The sequence below is a fragment of the Pterocles gutturalis genome, unplaced genomic scaffold (assembly GCF_000699245.1).
Source record: "Pterocles gutturalis isolate BGI_N339 unplaced genomic scaffold, ASM69924v1 scaffold8875, whole genome shotgun sequence".
Taxonomy (NCBI): Eukaryota; Metazoa; Chordata; class Aves; order Pterocliformes; family Pteroclidae; genus Pterocles; species Pterocles gutturalis.
In genome coordinates, this window is record NW_010140739.1 from 998 (window position 1) to 25,507 (window position 24,510).

A 24,510-nucleotide genomic window follows, 5' to 3' on the forward strand; every position below is an offset into this window, starting at 1 on the left:
AGTAGAAGAGTAATATGAAGAATTTTGAGGGAATGGTTTTTGAAATAAGGCATTTAAAGTGTCAACCAAAGTTCTCTTTTTATCTTCTTTCATGATGGTCAAGTAATGTACTGTACTTATGCCTTAATTTTGTGACCTAAGATCACTTGATTGCCTTACTTGTGTGAAGCTACAACTTGAGCTCTTTCATTATTTATTTTTTGCATTATAAGCTTCTTGGGTGCAGCAGTTGAAACTTCACATGTCATTCACCATTCTTGGTTTATGCGACATTAATTCTGGGTAATTCTTCAGGGCTGCAGAATGCTGAATGCTTGGTAAAATGCTTGATGCTTCATATCTTCTAAAAGATGGTTTAAAACCTCTGATTTGAGAATTAGATGCTCCCTTTTTTACCAGAATGGTACTAGGAAAAAAAAAATCTAACGATTATTGCTTAAGTCTGCATCCCATGTAGAGAGAGCTATTTAACTAAAGATATTTTTGACCTCTCACAGAGACTAAAGGTGTTATCACTGTATTGAACCAGTGGATTCCCTGAGTAATGACAGCTGCCTGCATGTGTTTCCTCATAAGACACTTTGCAGTGGTTTAACTAAAAGGGGTTTTGTGTGTGTCAGCTAAAAGGTGTTTATGTTTTCAAGGGTCTTGGAAACTCTCAAAGGGAATATGAAAGGCAGGTCGTACTCTACAGCATCCGCAATCAGTTACGATATCGGAATAACTTAGGTGAGTAAAGAAGCTAAGTAACTTCTAATTGCTATCCAGTTCTTCTGTGTGGGTGCTTGTCTCTGCAGTAAAACTGCAACAACTAGCACTGTTCAAAGATCCCTCCTTCCCTGAAAATAAATACTTTAAAATGATGAAACATCAAGAAAAGTCTTGACTTTTGAGTCCATTTGGCAGCTTTTCTAGTGAGGCACTCTTTAAGGTTACTGAGTTGGCAGGTAGAACTTAATTGCTGCTGGAGTTATGCCCTTCTCCTATAAATTAAGAGATGTTAAGAGAGGATTTGGCTAATAAAATAAAGCTTGTCACTAGCTGAGGTACAGACAGTGGCCCTGACTCCCATGAGCTCTTGGCTGTGACTTTCAATTTATTTTGCATTGACTGCATCCATTTGTCTTCCCGAAGTAGATAACAGTTTCACTACTAAAGAGAGAGTTTTCTACAGCCTGCATGAATTCTGTCTCAATGGGCCACTTCCTGGTGACTTGTAAAATAAATCTGCTCTGGTCTAATGTCGTCTTTAAAGGCTCTGAGAGTACTTGTATCACATGTAAAAATCCTTGGATGCTGAATACTCTGCACCACTCCTTTATTTTGTTTTTAATTTTCTGTCAATTGCCATGACACTATTTTTAATCCTTTTGTTGTAACACTTTTTTTTTTTTTAATCGAACATCATAAAACAGTGTAATTTTTTTTCTCCCCTTGTAGTTAAGCATGTCAAGAAAGACGAACGTAAATATTATGAAGATTTGTTAAAATACAGCCGAGATCATCTCATGTTGTACCCTTATCATTTGTCTGACATCATGGTAAAAGGTCTGAGGGTGACACCGTTTTCCTATTACACGGGCATAATGGAGGTGAGTACAAAACTATGGCCACAGTATCTTGTTTTCTGTCCTAGAGATGTTGTAATGGCCCATAATGCATATGAGGCAGTGTCACATAGTTTATTTGTTTTTTGGGTAGGGTCTGCTAACAAGTAAGGAAGCAGTAAGGGAAGTTTCTAGAGAACTACTTGTACCTGCATTTTTTTTCTTTTCTGCCTGTGTTAGCCTTTCAAGAGCTGGACTTTGTCATGTGGACCTGGGGTGAGACTCACTCTGAGGCCAGTCTTTCTCTTTTGATGTTTGAGATTTGCAACCCGTCCCTTCAAACTGCAAAAGAAATTCCTCATTCTGTTGGATTAATAAAACAAAGAGAATTACCATTTTTAAAAAAACAGCACGTTTGAATGGTTATTTTCTTTTTCAAAAAGGACCCTTAACCATAGTAGAAGCTTTTTCAAAAGATATGAGCAGATCCTTTTCTATGAGAACAAAGATGGTTCTGTTTTCTGTCAGCGCTCTGGCAACCTTCTTTTGTTTTATTTGTTTATCAGAAGTGCTTTTTAAAATTTTGTGTATAGTGATTGCGGACATAACGGATAAGTTATTAGCTTATTCTGTTATTACCGTTAGGAATTCCCTGTGCTGTCTTTTTTGTGAAGACAGATACAGGATTTTGTTTACTATTCTTTCAATCAGCATTTTTCTTGGAAGCTTACATTAAATAGAAGTCTCATTTTTTATGTATGTAACTTACTGTGTAATGATTAATCATGTAATTGGCAAGTTTGATAAAGTGGCTGACTATTGTTCTTAAAAATAAAAAGGCAGGCAGAATTTTGGACCTGCTTCTCTGAAACAGTGACTTTCTTGTTGCAGCTAAGTTTTCTTGTCTTTTTAAGGATATTATGAACAGTGAAAAAAGCTATGATTCGTTACCCAACTTCACTGCTGCTGACTGTAAGTATTAGCTAGTTGCATTACTGCTTTCAGTGACTTGGAAATAAGGAGCTTCTGAAAATGGATTTGTGGGTATCTGTTTGCTTGAACATAAGCATGTGAATGAAGGTGTAGGAGCACTTAAATAGAGATATCAAGGAGTGTGTGCTCTCATACCGTTCTGTCCATATGGTCAGCACTGGAGTTGGGCTAGTTTGAGGCAAAAGTTGTGCAGCATCTGTCCTTGCTCATATTGCATTCCTGTTCACTTGGACTTCTGGGTGGAAAGTCTTACTGGCTATTGTGCACCAGCAAGCTGAGCTGCTGCTCTGTTCCTAGTGTGTTTTTTGGCATGTGTTGGGCAGAAAGCTGTAGCAAGACACTGAAAGGCTGTTGACAGTCTTGTGAATTAGCATCAGTGTTGACTGAGGGATGAAGTACCAGAAGAGAGAAAGCAGAGAATCTGGTATTTTCTGACACTTCTGGATATGCCAGATGTTCTGTCCTGCTTTCTGTTAGACTGTTGGGGGTATGGGCTGGGGAGATCAGGAAGGCAAAAAAGTTGAACCTGGTAGAGGGGAACAGAGTAAAAGCAGTAGTAGCCTACTGATAAAGTTTTATAGAGCAAAACATAAACTGCTGGCTGGCATGGGGGGGGGGGGAAAAAAAACCTGCCACTGAGAAGTTATTTATAGCTAAAGAATTCATTCTTCACCTCTGATATGAATTTATAAAGTTCTCTTTAAGGATAGTGTGTAGTCAGGTGAGATTAACCTGCAGCTCTTGAAAATGGTTGGTTTTGTTTTTTTTAAAGGATATTGTCAGTTAACTGTACTAATTTGTCTATGTAATGTTCACACGGGGGAAACAGATAAGGAAAAACTTTTTCCTCAGCGCCATGTAGCTTGTTGGAGATCCAGTGTTAAGTCAGGAGTATGAAGAGAGGAAAGGCTTCCATGTTTTTTTGTGGGTTTTTTTGTGAGTTTTTTTTTTTCTGTCCACTCTAGCAATTCTGTTATTTTAGCAGCAACTGCAGGTCAGTGACTGCGGTATAATTAAGTTAAACATCTTGATTAAGGTTTTTATCATAAAAACTAGTGTCAAACTAGAAAGTTGGAGTTAAATTGAGACAGAATGTGGGTTAAAACTAATTATTAATTTTCCAGTATTTGTTCATAGTTCCTTAATGGTTGAAGGCTAGAGATTATAGAATTAAATTTTGATTCAGTTTAACTTGACTATGTCTTAATCGTCTTCCTTAGAGGCTTATGCAGCCTTTTGTGCTTAAATTCTTAGTTTAGAGTTCTAATCCAGTGTGTGGTGTGGGCTTTGTTAGGGGGAAGAAAAACTGTCAACCAAAATCTGGTACAACTTTAGCCCTGTTAATTTGAAGTGTGATTGCTATGTGTTGTTGGGAGTGTAGGAGAGAAAAGGGTCAGATTATTCCCTGCTACCCTGTGACTTGAGTGACAAAGGATTTTTTTTTTTTTCTTTTTTTCATTACCTGGTCAGGGTAAATGAATGGGGATGGATTCTGATTTTAGATGCACATGGTTCTCTGTCAAATTCAGGCAGAACTGAATTTAGCTCCTGTAACTATCCTTTTATTTTAGGAAGAAAGAGTAATTACAAATATTATTATAGAAGTAGGCTTGATTATTTGAAGAACGTTTTATGTATCTTCAACTTAATCCTGTCTTAAGAGAAGTAAAACCTTACTTATTTTTCAGGTCTAAGACTTCTTGGTATAGGAAGAAACCAGTATATAGATCTAATGAACCAATGTAGGTCTTCAAAAGTAAGTTTGTCTTTAATTTCCCTTCCCTTTCCTTCACCCTTCCCTCCCCTCCATGTTATTTCATAGGAGATGAAGAAAGGAATAATTTCATGGGCCTGGTTAGTTTAATAGTGTGGCTAATTGTATTGTGTTTCCTGAAGTTAATAAAGAGCTTTTTAATTTAAAATCAAAGTATAGTAAAGAAAAAGATACTTGGTGCTATGTGTTTGTTTTATTCTTTTGTGTGGTTTTTTTTTTAATTTTAATCTTATATTTTCAGATCTAAATAATTGTTTTCCTTTCCATTTCCATGTGTTTTGAGAGAGGAGGGAAACTTTTACTAAACAGCAAGGCCAATAGTATTTGTGTGTGTGAATATAATGTACTGCAAAATGGATGTGTATAAAAATCAGTTTATATGAAGGTAAATGGCTGGCTGTGCATGTGAAGTGCTCTTTACCACTATCTCAAATGGACTGTACCACTGCAGAAATTTTTCAGAAGGAAAACTGCTCATGATCTGTTACCCATGAAACCTGTGGAGATAGCTATAGAAGCGTGGTGGGTTGTGCAGTCTGGCTACATCACTGAGGATGACATCAAGGTATTTTAGTATGCACTACATCTCTAATTTTGGTTGAATGCTGATAGTCCCTGAAAACAGGAGCTTCCTTTTATGTAGAATACACAAAGATTATGTTGCAGGTTTGTAACAACTCTTTTATGGAAATAGAGATTGGAACTAGTGGAAATTGGGATGTTTTCTTCATTACATATTCTGCCCTCTCCTTCCTGTGTACTTTCTGCACTGAGGTGGTTTTGTGTTAACCAGTCTGTGGTAATTCATATGTGTGATAATGTAGTGAACAGGCAACAAAATGCGTTATCATAAATTGTGTATTTAAGCCCTGACAGCTCAGTTTTGACTGAATCTTCACCTTCAGTATAATTAGAATCAGAGTATTAGTGGACCATATTTGATATATATTTTCATTGTTTATGTTCCTTGTGTCTCCTTATTTTTTTCATTGTTTGCACATGAAAAACTTGTGAGCTGACTTAATGTTTCATCCTCATTCTACTTCCATTCTCACAGGTTTTTTTTTTTACAGTCAGCTAGTCATTTGATCTGGATTTAATTCCTTCTTTGTAAGGTGGTGTGGTCTGTGGTTTTTTTTGTTTTTTTTTTTTGTTTTTTTTTTTTTTTTTAGACTGGAACATATTTAAAGCAGTGATGGAATCTTTTTTTGGCTACTATTTGGAGTATCTTAGGCAGTGGCTACTTATATTCTGACATCCCATCAACCCAAAGTAGTTAACCTGAAGCACAGTATTTTGATATTTTAATGGATCTCTTTCTACAACAGTTCCAGTTGTGTGGCTGAACACTCAGTTTGGAAGTTTTAAAGAGCAAACCTGTTATACTATGGACTTCACTTGCCAAATACCTGTGCAATTAAGTACTGTTCCTAGCGCATGCATAATTTTGTGCAGGGACAAGAATAAAAATATTTAAGACTTTAACAGGAACTGCAGTGAATTCTTCGGTGTGACTATTTTGATTAAGAACATGGGTTACTTCCGATTATTCTCTTATTGCTTATGAGGCTGATTTGAGACTGAAATATTTTGTGTTTTTTTTTGAGTGGTATTAAATAAATTGCATGGATTCATTTCTACAAGACACTGACATGATTTCTTCTACCTAGATTTGTACCACATCGGAGAAGTCTGCTATTGATAAGATAATTGATTCAGGTCCTCAGCTTGCTGGTTCATTAGACTTCAATGTAGTTCACAGTAAGTATTTAATGAACGTTCCTCTTCTCTTTGTAGATCTTGCTTAGTAAATTCTGAGAGTAGTGTCTGAAAAATAGGAATAAAAGGAGATGTAGGCAGCTGAAGCGTAAGAGGAGGTGGAAGAAAATACTCAAGAGCTTGTACAGACTGCAGTTGAGATCTTGTAAATGGTTTAATGGTGAGCCACTAGCAGCTGTTGCTCTGTTACTGTTTGATTCAATAAATTATTTCATTAGAAACTGTCAGTACAGTTTGTGGGGGAGGGGGATGAAAATGAGGACAAGAGAAACTAAATTAAAAAATGTCAGAGTTGGTGGTAAAGCTTCATTTCTTGCTTTTCAAAGAAGGAGAGTTTTTGTGATTTTGATACTGTTTGAACACCGTAAAAATGGGGCTTCAGTCTAAGAGACTGTCTTGTTTCTTGAAGGTTTGCAACTGTTACTGAAAAATGGTGTGCTTGTGTCTCCCCATTTCAGCATAGCGAGTATTAGATATAGACAAATCATAGTAGGCATGGGAGTACAAATTCACTAACAAACTCTTCTTTGAGAAGTCTGTCTGTAAATACTTGACTTCTACAAGCAATTGAACCTATGCACTGTAGTTTCCCTAAGAAATTGAGAAAGAATTTGACTGCCTGTTACTGAAGCAGAACAAAACAATTTAAAAAAAAAAAGTGGAGTATTTGAAATTCAAGCTCTGGTGTCGATCTGAAACAGTATAGGGCTTAAGAAAACTTCAATTCCGAAAACACTTCATGATCCTTCTCTATACGTGGCCTGGTTTTGCTTGTGGAGAGGGTTACAGCTCAGGTTTAGTACGTTTAGAAGGATGTAACGTACCTTTCTACCCTAACTCATAGATAGAAAAAGAATATACAGATGATTAATGCAATGGACTGCTAGTAATTTTAGGGATTTTATGGCGAAAGAGGACTGTTTAGTCCGAACTACGATGCCATCAATACGTTTCAGGTTCAGTAAATAAGGATGTATCAGCTGTGAGAGCTGAATCTGAAGGAGAGACAGTAAAAACACCCTTGGCATGTTGATGGCTTGTGGTATCATCCTGACCCATTAAAGCTGGTCTGCTGATACACATCAGTTTGCATAGCTGAGTATGTGTCACTGCCCACGCTGAACAGCAGTTTTATTGGCTTGAATTCAGGTTAGTTGTTGGTTTAATGCAGGCATTTTATTTAAGATCTGATTGGGGGTAGTAATTTTACCAAATGTGCTCTCTCTATATGTGTGTGTGTGTGTGTATATACATGCTGTAGTTGGGCTGAGCTCTGTGTGTATGTTTGAAACATTCTGACAATTCTACTTCAGGTGTTTAATAACACTTCACCTGAGGGTTGTTTGTACACTTCCTCCCCACTATAATGAATATGGTGTAGATGGAGGGATTTTCGGTAACACCAGAGGAACCACTGACAATAAATTTGGCTTATTTTATACTGTGTAGCTTACTGTGTATGCTTTACTATTAGAGTATAGCTGTTACAAACTGTAGACTCTGAAGATAACCATGCTGAAATGTTTCCTTGAAAGTTTCTCCCTGGTTTATCTACTCTGCAAAACTCACTTGAGATGCTTGGTGCTCAAATCAATCTCGTGAGGAAAGTGTCATTTAAAAATCTACCATTTTATTGTCCTTATTCTATGCAATGTCTCTCTATCTGCTTCAGCTTTGCTGATGCCTTTTGTTAAAGTGTCCCAGAATTTATTTTTGCAGTCGTATAAAAAGGACTTTTTGTGAAGATGTGTGGGAAGGACATGTGAGGATCATCAGAACTGATATGATTTAGTTTGTATCCTTGCTACAAAGTGTGCAAGTTCCAGCCTGAGTTAGGGGAGAACCAAAATGTAGCCAGCATCCTCAGCTGACAAAACTAACTCAGGATTAAAAAAACGCTTCTTGGCAGTCCAGTGACGGTGGTGATAACTAAGTAATCATTAGTTTTAGAGAGTGCAGAGATGCACTCTTCTTTGTCAAATGTAGCTGCTTCGATCTGTGGTCATTCTGCTGTGCTGTGCTGTGCTGAAAGTATTTGTAGAGGTCCAAGTGTGCTGCATCAGACTGCAAGTAAAGAACTCTGGTTTATGGTGGCACCTGTTTAAGATTAGGTGTGGTTTATTGATCCATGCATTGCAAACTAATGTTCTACAGCAGAGGCTATAAGGAAAAATTACTTTATATTCTGAATTGGCTAATGGGGAAGTCTACTTTGTATCATTAGTACTCTGGAAAATGCAATTTTCTAAAATGATGTGCTTTTTTTATAAAGGTTTGTATAACAAAGGATTTATTTACCTTGATGTACCAATATCTGATGACAGCTGTATAGCAGGTAAGTAAATATCTAATAGCATTATACCTATGTGTTCTTGGTTTCATTTCAGTTGCCCTGTAGTTCTCTGTCTTGGAAGGTACTTGTCTGTGTGCATGACTTTGCTTAAGCAAAACATTTGAGCTATGAAATTTTTTCCTGGCTTAAGTGTTTTCAACCCTCTGAAAACATTGTTTTTATTGTATATAAGATTTATTTCAACTTGAATTCTTAGGTGTATACACATTTAGGTAAGATGAGATTCTTTTAAAGAGTCATGTCATGAATTAATAAGTACCCACCTGTATCTCTGTAATGAAAAGGAAGAATACAATAGAGAAACGTAGTTGCCTTACCAAAAGGATGTGGGTTTTTGACTCCTGTTTTCTAGATAGATGCAACTTTCTATGGACATTGGTTCTGTCCTTTGTGGTCTTGTCACCTCAATTATAGTCATGTGCTGTGTCTGGGGTCTATGTAGGAGCTTAAACTAGCACAGCATACGGCTGTCCTTTGAACAACTCCTGCTGTGCTTGGTCTCTGGGTTTTCTGAATTCAATATGTTCTACAAAGGCATAAATCATTTGGAACCTGGTCATGCAGAAGTACCTGTCATTGCTGTAGAAGAGATCAATTAAGTGAAAGTCCTCTAAATACAAGAGACTTGCTGCTTCTTAGATAATAGCTTTGGGAGTCTCAGCTCTCAAGTATATGGGTGGGGTGGATTTTTTTGTGTCCCACTCCAATCAGATCCATTATTTTATCTCCGTCCGCATTATAAAATCATTTATGGGCTGGATGACTGGAAATTATCTGTGGTGGATGAGCTGGAGAATGCAAGGCTATGATGTGAGGTAGAGTGGCTTTAGTTTTTATAAGAAAACACAATGACAACCATTACTTTTCTTAAGGAGTGGGAGAATTTTAAATGCCTTGTATACTATCTCTAGGCTTTTATTCTTTGTGACTGGGAAATCCTCAAAATTACAGGTACCATGAAAACTAAGAAAGTATAAATTTATTTTTCCATTTTTTATGCAGTTTCAGCTTAATAAAGAAAGTTACCAGATTGTAATGTTGCAAGTAATTCTTCTTTTTTAGTGCCACCACTTGAAGGTTTTGTGATGAACAGAGTGCAAGGTGATTACTTTGAAACACTCCTGTACAAGATATTTGTTTCAATAGATGAACACACTAACGTGGCAGAGGTAAGTAAAACTTAGCCTGTGTCAGGGAGATAGGAATACTTGAAATGGCCCAAAGCACACTGCTGAAAATACTTAAGGCAGAGATAAAGATCTATATAAAGTGATTTTATTTAGAGGTATTGCCAGGCTTAAGATCCAACCTGTTTCTTTTATCTTGAATGTAAGTTTTATAGTGCTTTGGGCTTGAAGGAGTACCTTCAATTCAGTGAAACAATTCCGTCAGCTGCAATGAATTTATACAAAGGTGACTAATGTAGACTATTTTATACGAGCTAGAACTGAAACAGTCTGTTTTGCTGTTGTGAAATAAAAAAGTTAAAATAATTTTTTTCTTTGTCACTGAAAACAGAGGTGTTGCCTTAAAGCAGGAATATAGCTTTTTCCATAAGTGTTTATGATTTTAATATGAAAAATATGTTTTCATAAGATCTCATTCTTAAAACTGGGTGAATAAGTACCTGAAAAATACCCATTAAATATATCCGTGATTTATTTTCCTTTTTTTGTGTCTTCGGATGTACACAATTAACTTAGAAATTACAGAGTAGAGAATAACCTCGTATTTCTTTTGCATGCTTTCAAGTGGGACAGTTATGAGACTTCATTCCCTTTTTTTCGTCACTTTTGATGAAGACAAAATTGCCCCTAGCAGTACAGGCTGGGTTTAAAAATAAAGAAAAACAACAAAAAGGTGCTGAAGACCACAAATGGTGAATTCATCTGCATTGTTAATACTCTCTTGTTGATTCTGCTTTCTTTTTTTTTTTTTTTTTTTAGCTTGCAAATGTCCTAGAGATTGACTTATCTTTAGTAAAGGTATGTGTGTATAGTGCATCTGTTGAACTTGATATGGAAATTTCACTGTCTTGCAACCTGGTTTCATACAGCAGTTGCTTATTACATGTGTATGTGTTTTTTCAGAATGCTGTGTCCATGTACTGTCGGTTAGGCTTTGCTCATAAAAAAGGCCAAGTAATAAACCTGGATAATCTTCATCCATCGTGGAAGAATGTTCCTTCAGTAAACAGACTGAAGTAAGTGTCTTCATTCTTTCACAAGGCTTATTTTTCTTATTGAAGAGAAAACTTAGAACCAAAATCTGATTGTACAGCTGTTGGTTGCTTTCTCCATCCTGGGAGAGGGATGCTAATGCCAGTCAATGAAGGGTTCTCCAAGTTGGAGTGCCAAGTTGCGTTAGTTGAGAATTGTCAGGCGCTTTTAGTTCGATATCTATGAAGCCATTTAAAATGACCACTATGCCTGAGTTTTCTTTAATTAAATTCTACTGTGAGAACAAAGTGAATGAGATTTTTTTCCATTGGAATCTTCTTCACTGATGATGGTTTGATTTTTTTCAGTTCTCTTTTTCAAAATCTGGTATTTTCAAACACCCAAATGAACTTTTTTTTTTCTGAAGCTAAAGCAGGGCTCTGAGGGCCATCAAGCTTGACTGGTTTAGGGCTTAGATGTATTGAAAGGTGTGTATTGGGTATGCCTATGCATGAACTGCTAGCACTGGAAGGCAGAGGTACTCCTCTGGTGCTACAGTGACCGATAGATGTGGATTTTAATTCACATTAATAGGAGTACTTTGGACCCTCAAAAGATGCTGCTTTCATGGGACAGTGGGGAAAACAGAAGTCCTATACAGGAAGCTGGGTCATCAGCCACAGATACAGATACCAACAGTCAAGATGATCCAGGTTAGCACTAACAGTAAATTTTAATGCATTAGGTTCAAGTATTTTTATATTTTTAGAGTGCTGTAGGCTGTAAATGGGTCTAGAAACAAGTAAAACACAGAGAGTGTAGATCATTTTTTCATATGGAATATACAGTGGGGGAGGTGTTGTGTACTTGTTGGTTTAAAATTCTTTAGCCTAAATAGCATTTTGTGAAAATGAGGCTGAACTGTATTATGGATATCAATTGACACAAAGATACCAATTTCTGAATTCAGTCAATCAGTAGTTTAGTAGTGATAAGGGAATTCTGTTCTACTCAGTATGACAGTAACTGTTTTTCCTCTTCTTTTTTTTTAACACATTTGACTTAAACTTGATGATTTTAGTTTTAAATAAAACAAATGTGATAATATATTTTCTTTTTGTACTCTGTTAGCTGAAACAGCCAGCGTGAGCAGCCTGAATCTGTCTAGTGGACACACGAAGCGTATTGCCTTCCTGTTTGATTCTACTCTCACTGCCTTTTTAATGATGGGAAATCTTTCACCAGTATGTCAAAATTGTTCAGTGTATTATGCAACGAATAAATATGTAGAGCTTTAAAATACTTTGACTTCAATATAATACAACTGTAATTATTTTTTAAAACTTCTTTATTGTTTGTTGTTTAAAAATATTTTTGCTTAATAAAACTTTCAGTTGCCCATTCCATTCTCAAAGAATTAAGACAGTTTTGTTGTTTCAGAACTTGAAAAGTCATGCAGTCACTATGTTTGAAGTTGGGAAACTGTCAGATGAGAGTCTTGACAGCTTCTTGGTGGAGCTGGAAAAGGTAATCTGTTACATGTTTAACCAAATGCTTTTTCAGCACTTGAAGTGTTAAAGGGGCCAAAACCCTCCAGTATTTTCATAGTGTAAAGCTGCTTATTTAGCAATACAATGATAAGAACAAGGACCTTATCATACCAAACCTAAGTGCTTCAGTTAAAATGTTTCTTATTCACAGCATTTTATACCTTTAGTCACTTTCAGGGATGTACTGTGCGTGTATATGAGTGTGGTGAGTCTGGTGAGCAAACGGGGTTCATAAACTACATTTACCCTAGTCTATGTGTACACACACCTGCATTAGGGGTTGTTCCATGGAAATCTCCTTTTAGTAAGGTGTTAATATTTCTAGAAGTCTGCACATAATTTTTGTAGGAAAATTTGACCCTTATGTACTGGAATGTTTAACCTGTCCACCTTTTAAAGATCATTCCGGAAGGACAGCTGTAGAATTATGTAGGCAGACTGCTGTTAAACCAGTCAGGATGACTGGACATTTAAATCCTTTTAGGTGAAGACTTAGTGGTAGTTCTGATTTATAGATGTTGTCTTCGTGTACATTGTCACCGTTTGACTAGGATGGCCAAGAGTCACTTTTAATTTAATAGCTGGTGTAGATCACCTTTGCATATAAGCTGCAGCTTTGTTACTCAGTTACAAAGCTTTCAAATGCTAATTTGTTAGTCTTTCCTTTTGTGGAGTTATGCTTGTGGAAGCAACCTGCCACATGTATGCATTTATTTTGTTTCTTGTTTAGGTTCAAAGCACAGGTGAAGGGGAAGCACAGAGGTACTTTGATCATGCACTTACACTGAGGAACACAATATTGTTTTTGCGGCATAATAAAGACCTAGGGGCACAAGCTGTACAGCCTGATCAACCAAGTAATGGTACTGTGAACATTTTTGAGGAAATTCTTCTAAGTTTGTGTACTTATCTGCCAAAACATGACTTTTTCATCATTCTTTGAGCCTGTATTACTGGGTTTGCCTGCTGAGTGGCAGATTTGGTTGCCCAAGCTTCGATTTAACATCCAAAGCAACAGATTAAAGCGTAAGGATGGCAAGGAAAGCTGAACTTGAGGAAGAGATTGGTTTCAAACCATGTGCTTCTGAAGGCCGTAATAAAGGAGTTAGTGTTTATTCAGAGTTGTTCTGTCAAAGAAATATTTTTCAAGTCATGAAATGGAGTGTATTCTTCAAATGGGGGTAGATTTTTATTTTTAAAAAAAAAAATCTTACCTAACTTCCTCAATATCTATGTGCTTATTTCCTGCGATCAGTTAGTTGGTACGGAGCAAGCTGTAGTTCTCTGCCAGACAACCCTGTATGATTGTAATTGCTAAAATTGTGTACAGATTTATTAAAATTCACCCCAATAATTTAAAACTAGTTGTAGAAAATATTGTATTCGTGGCTTAGCAGGGGAGAATGGGGAATCTGAAATTGTATTTTTAGGTTGTGTGTTCCATCTTAAGTGATAATTTAAGAATCTTACATTTTCAACGTAGGGTTTCCCTTGGACCTCTTACGATGTGAGAGTTTGCTCGGCTTGGATCCAGCTACCTGCAGCAGAGTTCTCAACAAAAATTATACTCTACTGGTTTCCATGGCACCACTTACCAATGAAATTCGACCTATCAGCAGCTGTACACCCCAGGTGAAAAAATACTAGGGGTTTTCCCCCCAGTATCTAGTAATGCAGTATTTTCTTAATAGCTTTGTTTTGAATACATCTGTTAGATGTCCCTTTTAAAGTGGCTCAGTTACTGGCATGTAGAATAGTATTGCAATTCATCAAAAAAAATGTTTAGTGAGGAAAATGTGAATACTTAGTAAATTAAGTTTAATTTATTAAAAATTATCTGTTCAAGTAACATCAATGACATATTTTGTTCTTGAGTTTATATTAATAGAAAATATTTTACTATCAGCTTTCTGTAAAGAGTCGTGCAATATTGGACTAAGTACTTCAAATAAAATCAGTAGCAGAGTAATGCATTTGGACGCCTGTGCTACAAAACTAGATTTCTGTTTCTTTAAAACTGTTGATTCTTAAAGGATATCTGTATATATAATAGTTGCAATATTAAGTGCTTTCTAATTTCTTGAATAATATCTCTCCAGCATATTGGACCTGCAATACCAGAAGTCAATTCAGTTTGGTTCAAACTGTACATTTACCATATAACTGGACAAGGACCACCCTCTCTGTTGCTCTCTAAAGGAACACGTCTTCGAAAACTTCCAGACATTTTTCAGGTAGCGTATGCATGGATTTATTCTCCCTCCCTTCTCCAAATATTTCAGAGATAGGCTGTACAGTATTTAGGGATAAAAGTTGAAGTCAGAGGTACAGTTCATTACAGATGATGTACCTTTTCGAGAAGCAAGTTTTATGTAGCATCTTGGTTTGTTTTCTTTCTAGTTTCTGAAAAAGGAATGCTACTTGTGTCTATCTTGTCACAAGGTGACTCCAGTGTATCTGATGCCACCCCTTTCAATTTTAGTATAAAATGTGGTACTGTGAAAAAAAATGTGGTAAATTGTGAATTTAAGCTTGTAAGCCCATCCCTAGAGTGTGTTACAAAGATGTAGAAGAGCTATATCAAAAGACAGAGACCTAGTATATTGTGCTTTTTCTAGTATTGTACAAGAAAGCACACTTCTACAAATAACAGTGTGGTTTAGAAGATGGCTACGATGATCACTTCCAGTGAAATCTGTGATGGAGTCTTTGAAGTTCTGGGTTGTAATTCTCCCTGCAGTTTGAATGACAATTTAATAAAGGTTGGACAGAAGGTCTTCCTAGCTCAGTAGCCAGTCTCTAGCAGTGGCTGGAAATAGGAAGGATAAGCACAATATGTAATACTTGCTCTTAAGACCTTTCCAGCCCTCCCCATGTTCTGGTCTGGGACTTCCTGAGCTGTATGTGATTTTCTGTATATAGAGGTTGTGACTGGAATTCTTGTATCTGCAGTGATCAGTTGCTCACCTGCATTCCTTCCAGCCTTGAATCCACCTAACTTTTTTAGCATCCCTACAGTGCTTTGTCAAGGAGTGTCCCACAAAACAGTGCAGGTGCTCAACTCATGAAAGACTTCACATGCTGCCTTTTCCCATCCTGTCTCTGAGATGCCAATAAGGACAAATGTGCCACAAAGGAGTACTGTTAGGTATTCTGTATACTAGGCAAAATTAGGTGGAAGTGGCCATGGTAACTTCTAAACTTGCCTGAACCCAAAAATCATTGTATCTATTGATTTGAAATGCTGCAGATGCTTAGCAGTGTTTGGGTCTTGCTGCTTCCAGTGGAATTTGTAAAATTTGTTCAAATTTAGAATTGCAGAGAGGCCTCTACAGTTTTCATCTCATCATTCTGAGCAGATACTTGAGGAGCTAAATACATTAGAACAGTGTGGAGACATTCAGAGAGGGATGAGTATTCTTTGATGTACCTACATCAGCAGTCATCTCTGGCTTTAGGATTTGTAGATGTATTTTACCATTCCTCAAACCTCTTTCATGTGACCCTTCCCTTTCCAATTTCGAAAATGTTGTAGATACCTCTATTTCTAAGACTTACTTTAACATAATTTAGGATTAAATGAATCAAGGCTTCTAGAGCAGAAGGCATTTTGTAAGGCCCCTGGTGATGAGCTTGATTCAAACTGTAGTCTGTTGTTAGCTTAAACTACCAGTAAATGTATGGATTGCGCACTCTTATTAATAAAAAGCGTTCAGTGTGGTAGCCTTGGAAAACTTCAATACTGCTCAAATCTCAGTGTGCTGATAGGTGTGGTTTTCTTGTACTAAATAATCTTACATTTTGCACACTCAAACTTATTGGAGCTTTTTTCCTTCGCATGCATATGTGAATGCTACTCTCCTGCTACTGTTCTGCAGTGTTTTTTTCTTAGAGAAACTGTCAAGACATTTTTAGAAATTTTATGGAGGTGCAGCGACATTCAATCTTGAAAACTGCGAAACTAGGAAATTACTTCCTAGTCAGTGTTCTTGTCTGCCTGTCCCTTCACCTTGGACAGGTGTTTTGGGGATTGATCCATCTTTGACAGTATTAGTTTATCTAGCTTATATTTTGCTTTTAAATTTGTGGGATTATTTTCACCTCCTGTTTGTTAGGAGGCTGTTGTGATGGCCACATAGCTCTACAGGAATTGGTGACAGGTATTTCCTGTTCAAAATAGCATCTTAACTTTGAGGTTGGCAAACTTCTGTCTTTACCAGGAATATGAACATGAGAGATCCTTGGTACAAAGTATAATACTATAGAGTTGTACTTACCTGTGGTAACTTCCTAATTGTTACAATATGCTAATGCCTAACTCTAGTATTTCACTTTATGTGCTTGGATAGTCCATTACTACTGTAAATATTCTTAATTTTTGTCTTCTAGGGTTATGATCGCTTACTAATAACATCTTGGGGTCATGACCCAGGAGTAGTTCCTACTTCAAATGTTCTCACAATGCTGAATGATGCTTTAACACATTCTGCTGTTCTAATTCAGGTACAGAGTGCTCTGTATAAATGATGAAAACGTGCATACTTTTTTGAGTTAAGCTGTTATGTGGTAGAGGAGATTAACAATGTAGAAGAGCTACACTTTTGCCAAGAGCTAAAAAATGTTTAATTTCTGTAGCCAGTGCTGCTATGATTATTCAGTGGTGGTGAAGACATGGGTTTTGAACTGAATGCATATTACATATGCATTATTGTATTATGGGCAGAAATAATATAGTTCTGTTAAATAAAAATGAGATATGGATTTTTGAGAGTGTTGAGGATATAGGAAATTGGAATGAAAGGGAAGAACTTGCCATCTTTTTAGACAAGAGTGGTATAATGTAACGGGGTGTGTGAACTGCTGTTCAAGAAATGCACTTTTTCAGAGTGCATGGTATTTAGCTCTTAAAGTATGAGCAAAACTTCCTCTTTATCACAAACAGCAAAAATAGAGTGGGCTTGTCTATTTGGGAGTAAAATAATTTCCTCATCTGTTTCTTTGGTTCAGCTGAAATCTCAGAATTAATAATTCAAATAAATAGATGTTTGGTATTGTAGCAAACATAAAATTACACATGTAAGAGCCTTTGCTGCTCAAGTATGTTCTGTACTTCGGGGTGGAAACTCTGTTTTGCTCCGGAAATGCTCAGCGACTAGGAAATCCACTTATAACCAGTAATTGTAAAGTTTAACTTCATTGTGTTTACTTACATGCATTTTAGGGGGAAGGTGTGGCATTTTATTTAATTACCTATTTCAGCTAAGCAGGAACTTTAGTGTATAAATATCTCAATCTGCATACTTGTTTCATCAGCTTGACTGGTACTTCTTGAAAGGGAGCACGAGTAGGACTAAGCTAAGCTGATAAATATATTTTTCTGTTTCTAATTAAATTTCTTAATGTTCAGGGGCATGGCATGCATGGAATGGGAGAAACAATGCACATACCTTTCCCATTTGATGAAGCTGAGCAGCAGGGAGGTAACTGTCTTTCATGTAATTTCTACACCACAGTATTTAATTTTCTTGGACATTACCTTGTGCAGCAAGATTGCAATAATCCTTTCAATACAGATTTTCTTGGATTTATAGTCAAATTGAAAGAATATTTAAATGGTTGACAAGTCTGTTCTGAGCTTAGAGATAAGATCTTTTCCTTTCCATCTTCTCTGTCCTAGTTAGAATGTGTTTTCTAGCCTCTCTTCTCTGCTGGTACAGATGTAAAGAAGTAACTTCCACAAACACCTGTGTATGAATCTTTCTTTGTGCATGCTTGCTTGTTAACTAGCATATTTATTAACTGCATAAATCAGTCTTCCATATATCCTATTCAGCATCTCTTAACTGGAAGACAGGTGAGACCAAAACTGAACAAACTAATTTTGCTAGCAAAATCTCCTATTCCTTCAAAGTCTGCCTAGCTCAACTGTTTTTGAAGGGCAGGAATTAACATGTTCTGAAATAGTCTGTGATGAGTGGACACAAGCTTTGCATAGTTGAGGCCATAGCCTTCCCAACTGAGAGCTGTCATAAAAGTTAGAATTTCCAGGTATGAAATCTGAAATTAATTAAACTACCACTTAGAAAAACCTTGGCCAACTAGAAGTAAAGCTAACTTCCTAATTCAGTTTTTATTAGGTTCAAAATTAGTTACTTTTATATTCACTCTCTCTGGGATGTCTGTTTTCTTCCAACTTGGAGCTAGGTGAAAAATCTCGAAGGCAGAATCTCTAAGTTCTAGCATGAACAACTCAATGTTGAAACTCCTTGTTAACCTCTAAAACTGTATTCTGATTCTTCAGAATTTCAGATATGTGGAACGTGTATCTTGTATTGAGTTTGCCATAAAAGACTCTGGCACTGAAAGAGCTGGACATCTAATTCCTAGCTGAACCTTGCCATCTCTGCTGTCTGTGTGTGAGAGAAATTGTCTTCTGTTTGTATTTTTCTTTCTTCTTGGCTATCTTATTGTACTATAAAATACCAGTTAGCGTTCAGTGTGGGAAGACTGCGATCACTTATGTGTTATCCCATGTCTATCAATGCGATCACTAAGATGGAGCATTACAGGAGAGAAAAATCCAGATAAAAAACTTAGCCTGGCCTAGAGATTAACTATATGGTTATAGAAGAGGCTTCTTGTGAAGTAAGATGGAATATGTGTTCTTTTCTACTAGACTTCTCTCGTGCGAATATGGGCATTCATACGGCTTTAAAAATACTGAGAAACAAAGTAGACTTGCAGCATTTCTGTGGCTATGTCACTATGCTGAATCCTTCAAGTAGGCACGCTAACAGAAAGCTGAGTGATGCTTCTGATGGAAGAGGTGAGTTACCAATGATTGTCTTTTTTGGCTGTGTTCACTTAATTTTGGATACAATGACTTTAGCAATGGTGAACAAAGGTTTAAATTCTTTGATTTGGAACTCTACAAAATATTATCCAACACAGATGGGAAGCCATTTTGAGTATAAATCTATTGGCAGTAGGCTTACTTCCTCATTCTTCTTCCCAACTAGGTCAGAAATAGCAAATACGTGAAAAATAGCTGGACTAGAACAGTCAACGGGAGAAAAAAGCATAATTTCAAAATATTAAAAGAATTGTTTCACTTTTACATGCCAGAAGTTAATCTTTCATAAATGTGTTGAGGATCCCTAAGTGACTCTTTAGTCCTAAAATGAGTTGGGCCCTATGTTTCTTCTTATCCCTTCATCCAGTTTTATAGCTGTATGGTCTTTGGGCAAAGCTTGTGTCATATTCCTTCCATCAGGTGGTAACTGAACTTATATTGATCTACATGTTTATGTAAGAATTACTTTGCCTTTAGGAGAGGCTGAACTAGCGTCAGGATCTGATGTAAATGGGAGCACAGAATCATTTGAGATGGTAATAGAAGAAACCTCAGTGGATTCTGCAGCCAAGCAAAGCCTTGAAGGTAAAAACATGACAAGTGTCTTGTAGTAAACATTTTCAATCCAATGAGGTGTCTTGTTTTAAGGATCTGAACACATTGTTTGATTATTGTCTGAGACAAGTGCAATGCTAACTGTTCTTCCGCCTTAAAATTCAGATTCCCTTAAATCTTTGAGCAGTTCAGTAAATGAACTGTCTTATAAAGTATGAACTGTCCAATGGATCTTGATCTGAGATAACTGGTTCTGGGGTCAATATCCTTGCTTTATCTTTTCTTAAAATTTAGTTTTCTCTTGGTTTTCTTTCTGTAGTACCCACAACAGAACTGGAATGGGTTCCCCTGGAATTATGCTTTGGCATTCCACTCTTCAGCTCTGAGTTGAATCAGAAAGTCTGCAAAAAAGTTGCCACTCATGGATTATGTAGAAAAGAAAGGTGAGCTGGAATTTTATCAGCTACAGGTTTAAAAGGTTGTATGTGTTTATATCCAGAGCTTCTGGAAAAAAATGATACCTACAACTCAATCCCTATAAAAGCAGAACTGAGATAAGTTTTATAACTAATTCTAGCGTGTAAGGTGGTTGCTTTTTTGGCTCATAGGCACCAGCTATAATGTACAATCTACTAGTCCTTAGTCGTGGTAAGATTAAGATTAGGCTGGTTTTATAGTTTCTGCAGGCTGAAAATTAATTCTTTGTAGTAAACTCTCTATGAATGGACCAAGAAAAAAGTAATTTTGGGTGCATTCCTACTCATTTCCTCTTCCTAGCCTAGCACAGGCTTTCTTCCCTCCTAACCATTTTGGGGTGGTGGTGGGGGTAATGGTACTGGTAATGCTTTGATGTAAAACACATTTAGCTCTCTTGGAAATTTTCTTTATCATTGGTATCTTATTTGCTAAGTTTAATCATGACTTATGATCAAGCTATCTTCTGCTTTTTTCTGTAGCTTTTCTTTATGAAAGCTTACACTTTCAACAGTGGGATTTTGGTCATTGTTTCTTTTGTTTGATGGTTTTCTTTTGTTTGGTGCTATGTTGTTTGTTGGTTCTCCCCCTCCCAGGGCATGGTTCTGAAGACCAAAAATAAGGCTGCTTGAAAACATGGCTTAAGGATTTTATTATAGTAGTTGACCTGCTTTTTAACAGAGTGTCACTAATCTGCTTCTTAAGAGTCATATTACCAGACTGTCCTAGATAAGAATGAGACATGATGAAGTCTAATATATTAATAACTTATGTGAAATAGCATTTTTCAGTTGCAGTAGTTTCTCTAGTGTGGTGTAAATGGTAGGGAAAACAGCACTGACTAGACTCAAGAGCAGATGAGATGAGTCAAGCACCTCCTCAGTGATGACAATATTATGAGGCTTTCTGTGTGAAAGCTTTTAACTTTGTCACATTATGTTAGGTACTACTAGTTACTTATGAGCACGTTACTATGGTTCTACTTTACTAGTAAAAGTTTGTACACCTTGGACATAGCTTCTTCTCTTTCATTTTTGACAGCCTTCAAAAACTCTTACATTCCAGTAGAAAGCTGTCTCTTCAGGTCCTTAATTTTGTTCATTCATTCCAGGTAAGGAGCAGTAATCAAGATGTAAATAATTCTGTGTGGTCTGTCATCCTTTTTTGCCCTCTTACTTGCCATTCTTGGCTGTATGGAAACATATGTGGTTTGGTTTATTTGCATTTTCTTTAAATGGTAACTGTATTAGAAGAAGTATCAACCTCAAATTCTACTGGTAGCAAAAAGTGAGAACTTCCCTATCCCTTTTCTAGCCTTATTTAATACTTATCTCTTAACTTCAGTGGTTGTGTCTTGTGTGTAGTTAGTTTCATTGTTTTTTATGGGATGTGTGTAGCAAATTGTTCTTCATTCCTCCTGCTGTAACACAGCCTAGTCTCTGCTGACTTGCTTGCTTCTTAGATGTGTTAGGGAGATCTGCTGCAAACCATGGATATGCTAATCTTTTGAGATTTATATCTGCATCTCAGGTCAACTGTGTTCCCTTAGGAAAAAATAAAATACATTGACATGTATTTTATACTAGTTCCTTTTTGCAGTCCTAAGATCCTCTAGACCTTGGTGCTGAATGAGCAAAACTGCATACCCTGGGAGGATTTTTTTTAAGAGCTTAGATAGAGAATAGAGGTCTTGTGTAACTAGCAAGGAGGAATGCCAGGTCCTGCTTTAATTCTGCGTGTAAGTGTATGCTAGCAAGGCATGTCCACATGTAACATGGCATCTTCTTAGCTACTTATGTCTTACGATACTTTTTCATAAAATTCTATCTATTCAATAAGATAAGGAACTTGCAAGTTACTTAACCAGGTAGCCTTATGGATGATGTGAAACTCTCTCCTTATGAGAATGTTGGAGATTCCCAGTAGATTTGAAGCCTTGAAACTATCTGTCAAACAATCTCAATTGACTCCTGTCCTAACCTCTTAGTTGTTTTCTCCAAGATAAACTTTTCTTGTTGGTGATCGTAGAGAGAAAAAAAGAAGGTGCAGAAGTGATTTTTTCAGCTGAGAAAAACAAACTTCTGGGAAATAAAATTATTGAAAATATGGTCAAGTCAGTGCCTCCAAATATACGTGTACCTTTTAGCACAGTATGAGATAAATAGCAGTACAGTAGCTGTCCTGAAGATTTTATAGCTTTACATTCATTTTGCCCGGTCTTTATTTCAATTTTAAGCCTCAGGCTTCCCTGACGGTTTCTTGGAAGCCAAATAATTCATGCACAGATGCTGCTCAGGCAACTCTATGCTTGTTTCATGCTTCCCTTTGTTTATTATGTTTTTACTTCCATAATGATTTTATATTTACTGGGTTAAAGTAACATACTTTAGAAACACAAAGTCTATTTGCAGATTAAATTATCCTGTCATAATCTACCTGTTAAATCCTTCATTGTTTGTCTTGTTTTTAAGATGCTATTTTTTTTCTTCTTTTTGCTTTTAGGAAGGTATTTCAACACTGGATCAACTCAATGATGCTGGTTCTTCAAGTTCACTTTTGCAGCCTATTTCTGCAGATACGGGTGTTCCACTTCCTGCCAAGAATCTCGTGTTCAAAGAAGGTGTATTATCTGAATGGAATGGATGGTCCCCTTCCTCAGTCTTTTTCAGCCACACCTAAGGAACAGGTCAAATAGGGATTCTCATGCATTAATCACTAAATGCCTTTCTTCTATTATGGTTAATTCCTAGTGCCAACCACTAAGAAGTGTACTACTGCTGCTGCAGCATAACCCGTGTAAAAGTAGTGTCACAAAAATGTGTTGTGTTGCAGTATTGGGGAAGTGCTTAAACTGTCTACAAGTTGTTACTCATTACTGCATATCTTGCTGCAACAGAGAGCTTTTTATCTTGAGACAATCTTTCTTTTATAACTAAACACGGCCTTTGTAGGCTTTCTGATGATTGTTAAATTTCTATGCTGTCACCACAAAATTGCAATAGTAGTTTTCTATGTTCGTTACTCAGACATAAATTCTGTTTAGTTTTGTACTGTATTACTGAAAATATTTCTGTATAAAGGTGAGAGATTTGGCTCTTCCTCTGAAAGCTCAGTGATACCAACTGTTTAAAAAAAAAAAGTATCATGGTGATACGGGGCATTAAGAACTGTTGAATTCTGTAGGTCAGCTTAACACCGGGGCCTTGACAAATCGTTACAATGGGAAAAGATTTGATGCTTACGGGAGGCTGAGTTGGTGCAGACGCGAAGGCCTGCTGATGACTTAAGGCCCCGTGGAAGATGAGTGGTGCACTTTCATCTCTGGCAGAGTTTGACGGAGATGTGGAATTATGGAAGGGCTGGAGTGGTTGGCTCTGTTCATGGAGTTCTTCATGCTCTTCATTGCTCTTTGTATGAAACCAGGAGTGTCTGAGATTTGATCACGCTGGGAGTTAGTCCCTCATTGTTATTTGAAGCTGGTGATGATTGCTATGGGAAAACTCCTAATGTCTTAAGTTGAGTTTAAGGCAGATAAGTAGATCTGTTCTGTTGATTAATGTTTGAAAGATCAGAGCTCTGGATTTTTCCCATGACGGTCATTAGCAAGGGAAGATAACAGTAGAGGATGTGTAGGCAGAGACTTCTCTGATTCTGTTTTCCATGAACCATTAGCTGCTGATTTATGACAAACATTAACAGTGAGCTGTTTCATCTAAAATCATGTGCTGTCTCTGTTTGTAGGGGATGATTTTTGTGTAGCATGATTTCGCTTTGTTCATATTGGGCATTAACAACTTTTTGCCAGCTTAAAAAAAAATCTGTTGCATTTAGCACACGAGGAGAACAGGAGATGTAAAATGTTAAGACTTAACACAGCTATCTAAACTACTCTGCCAACTCTATTCTTTACTGGAACTGCCTTGTTTTGAATAGTCATAATTGAAAATGAGACTTAAGCATCCTGTCATTACTAGCCTACAGTACGTAATGGACCAAGAAGCTGTGGCATAGAATGATGCTGGACAACAGCAAGGAGAAAAATGGCAACATTTGGGTTTGTATCCTGTTCTGTATGGCTGTAAGAAAAAACATGACAGAAGCTTGAAAAGGACAAACATACCACGATAAGATAATGCAGTGGCTTCAGTTACAACTGTGAAAATTCCATTCTTCTTTTTTTTGTTCCTTTGCTTTATACACATTCCTAAAGTATAAGTGTAGGACTTGTGCTGTAAGAAACTGGAAGCCTGTAGTACTTCAGTCTGCTCAGTGCTGCTTTCTTACATCTGTTTTGGTTTTGTATCTTACCAACAGCAGCTGAATTTAGTATTCTGCCTGTATTACAAAGATTATCTATATAAAGTTGATCATTTACACTACAGTGACTTTTGTACTGGATGTGCATACTGTCCATAGTGGGTTTTTTTTTAAGTTGCCTTATTTCCTTCAAAAGCAATTAAAGAGGAATTGGAT

The 24,510-nt window shown here is 36.8% G+C and overlaps 1 protein-coding gene across 1 annotated transcript; it reads left to right on the plus strand.

Annotated features, from left to right (window-relative positions):
• Nucleotides 1-644: 644 nt before the first annotated feature.
• On the plus strand, nt 645-22,716 carry FAM91A1 (family with sequence similarity 91, member A1; the record flags this gene model as incomplete). The annotated part of the gene is made up of 23 exons (XM_010083785.1): nt 645-729; nt 1,441-1,592; nt 2,462-2,519; nt 4,229-4,296; nt 4,766-4,879; nt 5,985-6,075; nt 8,366-8,428; nt 9,509-9,615; nt 10,393-10,431; nt 10,537-10,649; nt 11,200-11,318; nt 11,737-11,849; nt 12,046-12,132; nt 12,886-13,018; nt 13,639-13,787; nt 14,255-14,389; nt 16,545-16,658; nt 17,563-17,635; nt 18,832-18,981; nt 19,486-19,593; nt 19,883-20,006; nt 21,079-21,148; nt 22,540-22,716. Coding segments are annotated over 23 exons (2,442 nt in total), but the record flags the coding sequence as incomplete, so codon positions are not given.
• Nucleotides 22,717-24,510: the final 1,794 nt, after the last annotated feature.